General features: G+C 52.1%; 1 protein-coding gene across 1 annotated transcript in view; it reads left to right on the plus strand.

The window, feature by feature from the left end:
• The window catches only part of tdrd7b (tudor domain containing 7 b), a 200,815-nt gene that overhangs the window by 154,788 nt on the left and 31,790 nt on the right, over nucleotides 1–14,237 (plus strand). The window contains 2 exon segments of the mRNA XM_084327314.1: nucleotides 7,953–8,049; nucleotides 8,052–8,086. Coding sequence (XP_084183440.1) covers nucleotides 7,953–8,049; nucleotides 8,052–8,086 — 132 coding nt within the window.

A 14,237-nucleotide genomic window follows, 5' to 3' on the forward strand; every position in this document is an offset into this window, starting at 1 on the left:
ACCCTTCCCATATGCCCAGACCCATTCCGTCATCATCCCCTGACATGAACGGGAACCCATCGACAACACACAGGATGTCGGAAGAGGAAAAACCCCCATCCCAATTGCTCCATAAAAACGCTGTTTCACCAAAGCAAACGAGGCGCGCCAGTCAGCAACGGCCAAAGCACATCCTGAGCCAGCACTATGTGTGCGTTTGGACATACCCACATCAACAATAGGCCGGCTAGACCACCATATTGAATCCCCAAGACGCCCAGGGAAACGACAAGAGGGGCGAGATGCAATCAACTCCATGAATGAAAATTCAACTCTTTATAAAATAAAGAAAAGGCATCACATGTATGACCTAACTGCACAGCTGGGAGTAAAAAACCCTGTGTTTTCACATGATTTTAATCCAGTCACTCCTCTTAATCAGAGTGTAAGACCAGATTCCCCCAGAAACACCTTCCCACATGAGACCACGGTCAAGAAAAAGATATGTAAACTGTGAGACACGTGACCAACAGACTCAAGTTTGACACAAAAACGAGCGCAGCAGGTTAAGTCCTGCGCTCTACCCTCGACATCTTTACGACACCAGCTCATGGAAGGCGTCGCCATAGCTACAACGCTATAACGGGCGGGGAAAACACGATCCTCAACAGAGTCGGGATCCCTCTCACACCCCCCACCACCACCCCCCCCCCAACCAGGAGTCGGTAGAATACCCCTCCCCCCCCCCCCCCTCCCCCGCCAAGCACTGGCTTGGCCCTGACTGGCTCAGCAGGAGGGTCAACAACCTCTAAACCAATCAAGTGGGTAAAGGAGGGGTTTATCCGACACCCCCTCCCGAAAAACACACCTTCTATCCCTACACACAGAAAACAACCGTAGCCATTTTGAAAACCTCTGGTATAACAAAACACATATAGCATAAGCTAATACAATGTTAGCTACCCACAAAGTGTAAAAGGGTTTACAACAAAAAACACAAGTCGCCTGTGCGTGAATCCCATACCCGCAGCCTAAGCTATAGGAAGACGTTGAACGAGAGTAATGGCTAGGCCATGAAAAGTGTGTACGAGCATTACTGCAACTAACAACACAGCGTTGTGAACACATACTTAGTTAAAGCAATGGAATATCACCAGTTCTAATTGCATGTGGAGCATCAAGCTAATAGAACCTATTACCGAGTGTAAGTTGCAGACCTTGCTTAAAAACTTGTAACACAACACAACTCATTCCCCCAACGTAACAGGGTAGATTCATAAAACACAACCCCACCACATGATTTGTATTGAAGAAACACACAGTTTGTTCGGCCAACCACAGTCCCCCTTATATCAGGGAACTTTTTTATTAAATAAATAATATGTGATCAAGGCACAAAATCATAGGGGGGCCGGGGAGGGTGTAGAGGAGGGGACACAGAGGGGGAAAAGTCACTCAGCGGCGCCTGCCACCTCGCGCCGCTCGAGTCTGGCCACCCCGGGGAGCCCCGGAGGGACGGTAGTTTACAGTCTGCTGGACACGACGTTCCCTACCGTCTCCTCCGGTCTGGGATGGGCCGGCGGTGGCTGAAGCGTCGCCTCGTCTCCTAGCCCTCTTGGCAGGGCCAGCAGCGGCGGCGGGAGCAGTGGTAGCGGCGACGGAGACAGCTCGACGTCGCGGAAGCCTTCTGCCCCCACCGGCAAGGACGGGAGGCGGAAAATGGGGTTGGAGGATGGATCTCTCCTCTGCCATCTCTCTGCATGTTGAGGTCATCAATAGCAGGGCCTTCCCGAACAGGCCAGCGTCGGAGAGGTCGGCCGTCAGAAGAGGGGCTCTCTTCTTCTCAGGTACACGAGCCTGCTCCAGCCAAAGGTGACGCTGGCCCAGGGTGGCCAGGGCGCGCACTTTACCCATGGCTATGGCTAGCACCTGGGAGAGGTGCAGCACAGCTCCCGCAGCCTGGGTGATCTGATCGCACCTCACCTCGTTCAGATCCGCGCCGCCCGTCATTATCCCCGATACAAATCTAGCCAGGTGGGCGATGTTAGAAGCCGCAGCCAGCGACTGTGTACCGGCGATAAATGACTGGTCACCCCAATAAGCCAATCGCCTAGCCGACCTCCCCTGGAGGACCGGCTTGCATAGGGGCTCCCACACCATATCCGGACAGAGGAGCGCGGCCATCGGATTGTCAAGCCGAGGTACGCCCTCCCCCATACCTTTGACCAACCCCGACACCCGCGTAACTGGTACGTAGGCGGGAGTCAGTCCCATGATGTTGGAGACCGCCTGGCCCCGACGAACATAGGCCCCCATCGATGGGAAAAATGGGTAGACAACGTCCACCCCTCTCACCGGGGGACGCTGCCAGGGATGGCCTATGAGGTCATCAGGGACAGGAGCAGGCAATGGCTGCGGCAGCGGCACACCGTTTGCAGCGGCGGCTACCGCCATGAGCTCGGGAAACAAGGCCCGCAGTTCCCCCTGCGGACCCTCCTCCACCGACCCCGCATCCCTCGCATACAGCAGGCTGCGACTGGTCAAGGAGCCACAATCCGATGCGGCCGACAGTAGGGCATCCTGTTGATGAGGCCAAGGTGGTTCCCCGACATCCTCGAACAAGGCGCCCCGTGGAGCCATTTCCCCCCACCCCGGGGTCTCCGGAGGAGGGATACTCTCCTCCACGGGACCATCATACAAGAACCCGTCCGCCTCCTCCATGAAGTCTTCAGTTTCCATCAGAAATCCAGAGTCGGACGCGGCCTCGCTGGTCTCCAGCAATTCCCCAAACCCAGGCCGTTCGCGTCTGCACGCCACCATGTGACGACGTGAGCGAGCAGACGCAAAAAGTTTTCGTCGCAAATCCCCTGGCTCTAAGACAATCCCCCGTTCATCAACGGGCGATTCCCCAGAAACAGAGGAACCAGAGTCGAGATCAGGCCATCGCCGGAGCGACGGCTCCGAACCCTCGGCTCGTCGGTGAGGAAAACTATCCACCGGCAGTCTCCCGGGCTGGGTCGGCAACCACGAGAGTGGCAACAGCCCAGCACCGGAACGCACGACGGAGGCGGGAATGGAGAATCGGTGGTGAAGAGTAGGTCTAGCGGGTCTACTCTCCGCGGAATACATTATGACCCAAACCTTTTTCTTATATAAACAAGTGAGAGAAGAAAAAGGTTAGGCACAATGTAAACCTAGTCACAACTCTTTTCAACTTATCAACGACACGTCAAGTGGGGTACTACCGAGGCACTTCCTTGTGGTGAAAGCGAGAAGGAGGAGAGCAGGTGACCACACACCTGCTTATGAAGGTAAGCTGATGAGGGGTGTGGTCAGACTAATACTGGTATTAGAGGTACATTTGTGGTTTATTCAGTACGCGTGCACGTACGCGAGATAGTGCAGAAGGCGAAGCCAAGCTGAGCCCTAACGATACAGAACCCTAATTTACATGGTAAAAACAGGTCTCCCTACATGATTGCATTCAGAAAAATGTATACAATAATTTACATGTAGTTCAATTACTAGTTTAACTGGGTGGTAGTTTAACTACATTCAAATCTCAGTAGCTTTTTCAGTAGTTAACTACTTTGTTTCATGTAGTGTAGGTTCCTTAAAACACCCTCAGGCGGGTCAGTGAGGGTTGGCCTGCCTGTCCGTAAATCAAACATGCCCACACTTTACTTAGTGTCAGGTCAACTCTGTGTCACAGTAAGATTCCAGAGTCGGACTGTGAGCATTTTTTTTTGACGTAGTTTGGATGTAGTTGAGCTACTTTTTCGAAGTAGTTTTTTCGTACGTTGAAGTAGTTTGTTAAAGTAGTAGTTGAAGTAGTAAACATTTGCTTAATTACTTTTCATTGTGAAGTAGCTTGTAGTTTGGTCTACTTTTAGAGTAGCGTCCCCAGCACTGCTGATTAGTCAACAAAATCCAATTAAAATGTTTCAACAAATAGCTTCTGTAGTCAATGACAGCGCTAGCTATGGCAAAGATGGATGATTTAGTCACTAATTCGCAAGCGTTATAAGCTACTAATAGTGTGTATTTTTTTTAAATAAAGGTTTACTCAATGATCTCATGTATTTATCTGCGTCCCTCTCTCTCTCTCCCTCCCTCTTTCTCTCCTCCCCTCTCTCTCACTCCCTCTTTCTCTCCCTCCCTCTTTCTCTCCTTCTGTGGTGGATTTTGACGTCTCTAGGGATGGTTAAATGAAATACAGAGACAAGAGATTGGCCTTAAATCAGAGTGCAAACCACCAGGTTCTCCACGGACATCCAGCAGCCTAAAACAGTGTCACACTGCGAATTAGATATTCTGAAATAATAAAACAGGAGCAGAAAGAGACTCACGTTAAATGAATACAATACAGGTTTATTGGAAAAGAAAATATATATAGTACGCCCATACGGACGGACTTTCAGTCTGTCAGAGTGTATATTCACAGGTCTGTCAGAGTGAAAGTGACAAAAAGCAAAAGTGTAATGTGTTATAACACAGTCAAATAGAGACGCCTTCTTCGATGCATTCTTAGAACTCTGGGAGGCTCCAAAAAGGGGCTTCTAGCAGGCAACCTTGACAACCTTATCAGGCCAGATGAATGGGTGCCCTGTTTAAACAGAAATCCTGACTTCACAAAGAGAGAGGGGGGGGAGGAGGAGGAGGAGGGAAGGAGGAGGAGGATGAGGGGGTGGAGGAGGAGGAGGAGGAGGAGGAGGAGGAGGAGGAGGATGTGAAATTACCCTTCACATTCCCCACTTTGTGCCATTTTTGGCACATCCTGGTAATTTCAACCATCAATATCACTAAACCACAGTCTCAAGACACCATGCAGAACATCAAATCAATCAACATCAATACATCACAATTTCATACCTGGCAGAAAGTAGCACGGTAATTGCAAAATGTTGCATTCTTAGGTAGAATAAAAAAAAAAAAAACATAATAAGTAAGTTCAGGTGCAAATTGAAAAGGGGAGGAGTCCCAGGCCGGGGACAGATTGGTCGCTGGCGCCTTATAAAGCGCTTCTCAGTGACCCGAAGCGCCGACAGCAGTTAATAGGAAACAAAGAACAAAGAAAATAAAATGGCAGTCTTAATATAAGTAGTATTTTCAAACTCTGAATATGTACCCATATCTAAATCAGAAATTTGACTTTTTAATATGCACACTGGCTTCCCTTGTTGTCGTCCTCAGTAGCAGTCAGGTGTCTTCCCACTCCTTCACACACAGAACGATATATATCTGTTGCAAGGAGGCTGGATGCCGTTGAGTACAGTAGCAGTCAGGTGTCTTCCCACTCCTTCACACACAGAACGATATATCTGTTGCAAGGAGGCTGGATGCCGTTGAGTACAGTAGCAGTCAGGTGTCTTCCCACTCCTTCACACACAGAACGATATATCTGTTGCAAGGAGGCTGGATGCCGTTGAGTACAGTAGCAGTCAGGTGTCTTCCCACTCCTTCACACACAGAACGATATATCTGTTGCAAGGAGGCTGGATGCCGTTGAGTAGAGTAGCAGTCAGGTGTCTTCCCACTCCTTCACACACAGAACGATATATCTGTTGCAAGGAGGCTGGATGCCGTTGAATACAGTAGCAGTCATCTCCCCATAGTTGAATACAGCAGCATACCAGGTGCAAAAGGGCTTGTATTGCCGACTGGGGTGCGTGGTAGGGGTTCCTGTGGATCCCAGCAGCGGTGCGTTCTTATCTTCGTGGCAGGGCGAGGCTATTGCACAGGGAGCTTAGCTGGAGTTCCTGTCCCAGTTGCCCTCCCAGGGCCTCCACTGATCCCTGGGCCCCGCTTCCGTAGCACCGGCCCTGCTGTGGTGTTGCCATATCATGCGAGATGTTGAGCAGGCGGTTCCTGTTGGACTTGGGACTGAACCTGATTAGGTTGTCGTCGTCCTCCGCGGGTTCATATGGGTATGGTGGCTGGTGTGCCGGTGGAGATGGGGCCCCTAGGTGGTGTGGTTGCCCAGGGACAGCGTGGCCCTGCAGTGGGAAGTACGGCCCTGGTGCATATTCGTTATCTTCTTTCTCCTGCGCTGAGAGAAACGCACCATCCTCCCCCTCACATTCCATAGATCTGAGTTCCACAGCATTGACTAGTACTGCATCTTGGATGTCATGCGTTGCGTTAATGAGATTGCGCCGGCCAAAGGAAAAGAAATAAAAAAACTAAAAAAACAACAACAATTTCAAACATGGTCAGTGTGTTACATGTCTGGATATCCCTCATAGTTGTACTGGCTGGAAACAAAGAGAAAAAAACTGTTTACAGTTAGCTGTCGCCCAAGTTGAAACATGTGGAAATAGTGACCACCAGGGGTTACAAGTTGTAACATGCAATCTTATCTTAACACAGATAGTGACCAAAGCCCATATCAAAGTTGAGCTTCTCGCAGTGTCACCTATGTAGCTTATCTTATCTTAACACAGATAGTGACCAAAGCCCATATCAAAGTTGAGCTTCTCGCAGTGTCACGTATGTAGCTTATCTTAACACAGATAGTGACCAAAGCCCACACAAAGTTGAGCTTCTCGCAGTGTCACGTATGTAGCTTATCTTAACACAGATAGTGACCAAAGCCCACACAAAGTTGAGCTTCTCGCAGTGTCACGTATGTAGCTTATCTTAACACAGATAGTGACCAAAGCCCACACAAAGTTGAGCTTCTCGCAGTGTCACGTATGTAGCTTATCTTAACACAGATAGTGACCAAAGCCCATATCAAAGTTGAGCTTCTCGCAGTGTCACGTACATAATCAATAACACAGATAGTGACCAAAGCCTAACCAGGGTTGACTTCTCGCAGTGTCACGTACATAATCAATAACACAGATAGTGACCAAAGCCTAACCAGGGTTGACTTCTCGCAGTGTCACATACATATAGAGATAAACACAGATAGTGACCAAAGTAACCAGGGTTGACTTCTCGCAGTGTCACATACATATAGAGATAAACACAGATAGTGACCAAAGTAACCAGGGTTGACTTCTCGCAGTGTCACATACATATAGAGATAAACACAGATAGTGACCAAAGTAACCAGGGTTGACTTCTCGCAGTGTCACATACATATAGAGATAAACACAGATAGTGACCAAAGTAACCAGGGTTGACTTCTCGCAGTGTCACATACATATAGAGATAAACACAGATAGTGACCAAAGTAACCAGGGTTGACTTCTCGCAGTGTCACATACATATAGAGATAAACACAGATAGCATTACATTCAGACGGCCCCCCCCCACTCCTGCTTACCCAACTCGCCGCGACGCTGCATGTAATGCCCGTGGAATGCCGTCCCGACCAGCCGATGCAGACAGACAATTCCTCACTGTCCCAGACGTGGCTGTGTTGTAGAGCGATGAAGAGCCCGTCTGCACCGGCAGGATCGGTTGGCATCCCCGCTTCAGACACCAAGAATGTGGTGGATTTTTGACGTCTCCAATTAAAATGTTTCAACAAATAGCTTCTGTAGTCAATGACAGCGCTAGCTATGGCAAAGATGGATGATTTAGTCACTAATTCGCAAGCGTTATAAGCTACTAATAGTGTGTATTTTTTTAAATAAAGGTTTACTCAATGATCTCATGTATTTATCTGCGTCCCTCTCTCTCCTCCTCTTTCTCTCCTCCCCTCTCTCACTCCCTCCTCTTCTCTCCTCCCTCCTCTCTCTCTCTCTCTCTCCCTCTCTCTCTTCCCCTCCCTCTCTCTCTCTCCCTCCCTCTCCCTCTCTCTCTCTCTCTCTCTCTCTCTCTCTCTCTCTCTCCTCTCTCTCTCTCTCTCTCTCTCTCTCTCTCTCTCTCTCTCTCTCTCTTCTCTCTCTCTCTCTCTCTCTCTCTCTCTCTCTCTCTCTCTCTCTCTCTCTCTCTCTCTCTCTCTCTCTCTCTCTCTCTCTCTCTCTCTCTCTCTCTCTCTCTCTCTCTCTCTCTCTCTCTCTCTCTCTCTCTCTCTGTAGATCACCAACCTGCATGGCAGCAGAGTGTTGGACATCCTGTTCATTGACCTGGGCGTCCAGGCCTCGGTAGAGGTGTTTGAACTGAGAGAGATCCCGCCGCCTTTCTAAGAGATCTCATGGCGATCCCACCACAGGTCAGTCAGTGTGAGAGAGAGAGAGAGAGAGAGAGAGAGAGAGAGAGAGAGAGAGAGAGAGAGAGAGAGAGAGAGAGAGAGAGAGAGAGAGAGCCTGTCCGATAGATTAGATGATTAGATTTTATTCAAATGTATTGTCATTTTACGTACAGTATAGTACAGTGCGAAAAAGGGTTTGGCATCCAACCAGAGTACAAATTTAACAGTAAAGTGCAATAATAATATACAATGTACAGGTGATTAAACTGGGTATAAAATATATAAATGAGTACTACTGAGCGTAGTGCTAATCAGATGTATGTACAGAGTTCAGGCCATGTGAGCGGATCGGAGCGTGAGCGGCGCGGGGCGCGGAGCGGGCGGTTTTGACGTGAGCGAGGAGTGGGTTTTAAAATGGGTCGGCGCGACGTCCGGAGCGAGAGTTCTCCTCCACTCCAATCCACTCCAGGTCGCTCACAGTGGTTTAACACTGTTGATGTAATATACATGCAGTACAATGCCAAAGCAACAGATGGCGATGTACAAACATGAAGGCCATTTTCAACCAATGAGAAGGGTGAACCTGTGATATCCGGTTCAGGCTTTGTCACTGTAGAGACGCCCACACTCACTCCTGTTAGAAAAAGTATCGACGCCATTGTTGTTGACGTTAGCTTACATGCTAACGTTAATGGCAGCGACCATAGCATTGTGGCTCGGCTAGCCTATCATCGCTTAATAAAGCTAGTGAATGGATAAACAACGTTATTTAACATTGCAGAATGGGTACAATTACAATGCGGCTCAATACAAACAATTGTTAAGGGGCCCAGGGGGTGTAGACTGTTGTAGTTTGAGCTAATTTACACCATGCTCCAAAAAAAAAAAAAAAATCTGCCGAGCGATCTGGCGCGGGGCTCGATTCAAGGTGAGCGGGGAGCGAGCGGAGAGCGACTTGGGGGCGGGGTCAACATGATCGATTAGCGGAGCGGACCAAGCTTTAAAGAGCGAAGAGCGGATTTCTCGGCCGCGCCGATCCGCTCACGTGGCCTGACAGAGTTGTAATATTAATTACGTACAGTATATGTACAGTGATACACGTATAAAGACAGTATCGTAGTCATACTGGCCAGCAGTGTAACGTAAGGTTATCCTATAACCCTAGTTATATGAATACTGGCTGAGCGTCTCGCTCTGCCATACTGAGATATCATTATCTCCAGCACCTAGTGTGCCCATGGAAACCAAACAGATGCACCCACTTGCACGCTTTCACCCTTCCAAGTTTGAATTCCATATGCGGAAAAACATCCAAGGGACCTCAGGGCGCTGAAGAGCGAGACGCTCAGCCAGTATTCATATAACTAGGGTTATAGGATAACCTTACGTTATATTATCATACTGGCCAATCGCGTCTCGCTCTGCCATACTGAGATAAAGGGCAGAGCGGACGCGTGGCCACGTCAAATGCACCCCCTGAAGGCCCGTAAGCCCCTGCCAGGGAGGAGGGGAGTCCCGTCCACCCGCCCGTCCTAACGAAGGGGGGGAGGCAGTCATCTACAACCAAAGTGCGAAAAAAAGGGGGAACCAGGCAACCCCGAACGCACAGCACAAGCGGGACCACGTGTGACACAGCACTCCGCGGTCCACACCCACACACCCCCGCTAGCCCACCTGATGGCGGGATGCAGGAGAGGTCCCGGACCTCAGGACCGCCTGGAAGACAGAACCCCCGGTCATGTCCATGAGGTAAAACCTAACGAAAGGACTCGGGGTGGACCAGGAGGCCGCAGCGCAGATGTCCTCCACCGAGGGACCGCAGGGGCCGCCACACCACGAGTGGAGTCTGCCTTGACGCCCGCGGGGGGAACCTGTCCAGCCAACGTGTAGCAAAGGGCAATGCCCCCGCACAACCAATGTGACAGGCGCTGCTTGGACAGCGCCTTACCCGCGCGAGGGCCACCGTAACAAACAAACAGTTGATCGGAAGCCCTGAGACCCCGCGTGCGACTGAGGTAAACCCCCAGTGCACGGACAGGACACGACAGGTGAAGGCTCGCCTCCAACCCACTAGCGTGAGGAGGAGGATGAAACGCCTGAATCACAATATCCCTGGAGCGAAAAGAGCTCCGGATATTCTTTGGCACGAAGACCGGATTAGGCCTCAGAGTCACACCGTTATCGGCCCGAATAGACAGGCACTCAGGCCGCACCGAGAGAGCACACAGCTCACCCATGCGCTTAGCGGAGGTGATGGCCAAAAGGAACTCGGTCTTAAAAGACAGCCGATCCAATGGCGCCTGCTCAAGAGGCTCAAACGGGGCCTCCGACAACCGGCCCAGGACCAGTTGGAGGTCCCAACTCGGAGACAGAGAACGTTCCACAGGCTTGAGACGCCGAGCGCCATGCAGGAAATGTTTCACGAGAGGGTGGCTGAACAGCATACCGCCCTCAAAGCCCACGTGACAAGAGGATATAGCCGCGGCGTATACCCTCACTGTCGAGGCCGACAGCCTATCCAGGATAGACTGGAGGAAGGAAAGAACTGAGTCCAGGGGGCAAGACACTGGGTCCAGGCCCCCAACCTCCTACCACTCCCAAAACATACGCCACATCCCAGCGTAAACCGCGGTAGTGGACGGAGCACGCGCGTTCCGGATGGTGTTAACCACAGTAGGGTTAAGACACATCCCCTCCAGATTCACCCTTTCAGCAGCCAAACCATCAATGGCTGCCCCAGAACAGGACGCAGAAACAGCGTTCCGTGTGCCTGAGAGAGGGCCCGCGGCGACCACGGAACAGGCCACGGCGGGGCCACCAAGAGCTGAATCAGGACCGGGAACCACACAGCCGTGCCCCGGTCCGGCACGATCAGGATCAAAGTCCTGCGCTCCCGAAGTACCCGCTCCAACAGCTGAATTCAGGTGAATGGGGGGGAACGCCTACAGAATCCCGGGTGGCCACGGATACATCGAGAAGGCATCCACCCCCAGAGAGGGGTTGTCCTTCCGACTGACCGAGAACCACAAGGGGCACTGGTGGGACTGTCTGCTCACACACAGGTCCACCATGGCCTCCCCGAATCGGTCCCAGACCTGTCTGACTATGTCTGGACGTAGTCCCCACTCGTCGGGGGGAGGACCGCCCTGCGACATCACATCTGCACCCACATTCTCCCTGCCGGGGATGTGGAGAGCCCTCAGGCTGCGCAGATTGAGAGACGCCCATAGCCAGAGCTCGACCGCCGCCAGGTGCAGACGGAGGGAGGGTACTCCTCCCTGTCTGTTGATATACGACGCTGACGTCGTGTTGTCCGTCCTGATCAAAACATGCTCTCCCACCACAAGGTGACCGAGCCGCTTGAGGACCAGAAGGACTGCCTTCAATTCCAACACATTGATATGTAGTGTAGACCGGGCAGCATGGTCCTGCCTACTGCCCCCTACTGCGTCGGCCCGACGCGTCCCCCCCCATCCCGTGAGGGAGGCATCGGTGAAGACCGTGACGTGTGATAGCCTACTGCCCATGGGGACCCCGCTGGAGAGGGCCCGAGGCCCCCCCCAGTGGTCGAGATCCCCCAGTACAGACACGGGAACCTTCAGCCGCTTCCACTTGTCTCTCACCGGGTCTATTTTCATACTGAAAAACCACCTCTGTATCCTCCTCATGAAGAGGAGGCCAAGAGGGACCACAGGGTGAGCAGATGCCATCATACCGAGCAGGCGCATCACGGACAGCGCCCTAACCGTCCTGCCAGGACGGAACCTCCTGAGCGCGCCGAGAATATCCTCTCGCCGCCGCTCTGAGAGGGTTGCCCGCATGGGCCTTGAGCTTAGAACCAAGCCCAAGTACTCCACCTGTTGACTGGGAAGAGGAGTACTCTTCTCCCAGTTCACAGCAAAACCCAGACTGGTGAGGAATTCCACCACCAGCCTGGTATGAGACCTGGCGATCTCCTCTGACCGGCTGAGGACCAGAATGTCGTCGAGGTAGAATAAAATTTGTATCCCCTGACGACGCAGAGGTCCCAGCGCGGTCTCCACGCACTTGGTGAATGTGCGAGGAGCCAGAGAGTAGCCGAACGGCAGCCTCTGGTACTCGTACGCTATGACTGAAACAGGAAGCGTAGGAATTTCCTGTGAGGAGGGAAGATCGGGATGTGAAAATACGCATCCTTCAGGTCTATGGAGGTGAACCAGTCTCCCACTCTGACAGCACTTAACAGGTGTTTGACGGTCAACATTCTGAACCTTCTCGCCACAATCAGCCGATTGAACGCAGACAGGTCCAGTATAGGTCTGACACCTCCTGATTTCTTGGGCACCAGAAAATACCGGGAGTAAACGCCACACATCACGTCCTTCCTTGGGACCACAGTGATGGCCTGCTTCGCCAACAGAGATTGGATCTCATCGGCCAGGGCTGTCACTGCTGTGGACCCTGACAAAAGGGTCTGTACCAAACCCAAAAACGGACGGTGGGGTTGTGCAAACTGTAACACAAGCCCCATCCTCAGCGTTCTCTCCATCCACCTCGACATATGGCACTCCTGTAACCATACGTGATGATAATCCCAAAGCGCACCCGCAGCCAACTGGCGCTGGTCCGTCAGGAACCGTAGATAGGTGGCCCGGTCCCTCCCGCTGTGCGTTGCCAACCCTGGACTCGCCAACCGCGCGAGCAAGGTGTCTCGCGAAGCCGGGATATCGCACCCTGACTAACGTAATACCCGGCCTGGCGAGGGCGGGGCTGGGGGAACCCATGCTGCAACCTCCTGGGCCTAGAGTTCCCCCTCTGATCAAATGTTTTAGATACAGGGAAACCTGCTCCGTCGACAGACACAACACCAGGCCCACCAAACACAGACGCAGGACGTGTGGTGTGGGAGCCGCTTGACAGCACAGCATTCTCTTTTTTTTGTATCCACTTTTTCTCCCATCCCAATTTCGTATATCCAATTCTTCCCTCCCCTGTCTTGAACATTGCTAGACTATGCCTCCCACTGGTCGGTTGTAGTGAGGACAGAAGCCTTGCATCACGTGTCCCCTCCGGTACACAAGGAGGCAGCCTGTCGCATATTTTCACCGCAGCAGCTCAAACTCTCAGTGGCGAGGAGTAACGCGTGGGAGGCTCACGCTGCCCCCGCTACTTCCTGTTTCCGCAGCACCGGCGTCACCCAACCGACCTGTAGGAGTCACTGTCCACAACGTCCAATCCCCACCCACCGACTTTCCCACCCTCTAACACTTGCCAATTGTGTTAGTATGAAAGACCAGCTAAGCCGGTAGCAACGCCGAGAGCTGGGTTCGAACCCAGCGTCTCCTGCGTTAGTGGCGAGCGCCTAGACCACTGCGCCACTTAGCCACCCCCACTGCACCACTTAGCCGCCCACAGCACAGCATTCTCCTAGACAGACCCAGGCCTAGCTAGCAACTGGGTGTCAGCCCCTGTCTCCATGAGAAGCGAAATGTGGGGCCGCTTGCGCTTCACTGGAAGAACGTGGCCCGCAGCCAAAGGGGACAAATCAGAGCCCTGTGTCCCGTAGTGTAGCGGGGGGGAGTAACCAGAGAGCGTGCTAGACACAGCTAGATGGCAATGGTTTTTTAGGGCGTGCCCATCTAATGTAGCCGATCCCTCGGCCACCGAGGCTGTCGGCCTTGTGATCACCTGTTTTCTTTGTGCCCAGGGTATCTCAGGCGGGGGCCCTAAGGCCCCACCACCCGACACCATTTTGGACAGAAAAGCAGCCAATTTATCAATGTTATTGGTTGCTGCTAAATTCTGTCCCGCGGCGGTATAAGCTTCATCAGCCCACTCAGCCGGGCCGACTCGCCCTTCGGCGTCGGTTTCCGGGTCGGATACCGTTCAACCATGCCAGGGCAAAGGACCAATGCTACCTGCTCCTCTAAGCACAGCACACCTGTCCTGGGCCCCGTCGTCAGCCCATCCACCCGTGTAAAGGGTAAATAAGCCTCAGCTAACCCCCCAACATTAGACACCGATTGACCTTCAGCAATGAAACGGTTAAGAGGAGGGAAGAGTGGTGACAACCCCGGCGGGGCACATGGGAACGGCTCGCCAAACATTTTAGCATTAGCATCAGCTGCGCGCTAGGATACTTGGAAAAACATCCAACAGTGAGTCATGATGTATCCAAATATCCCGCCCCCGT

Source organism: Notolepis coatsorum (genome assembly GCF_963971535.1).
Source record: "Notolepis coatsorum genome assembly, chromosome: 13".
Taxonomy (NCBI): Eukaryota; Metazoa; Chordata; class Actinopteri; order Aulopiformes; family Paralepididae; genus Notolepis; species Notolepis coatsorum.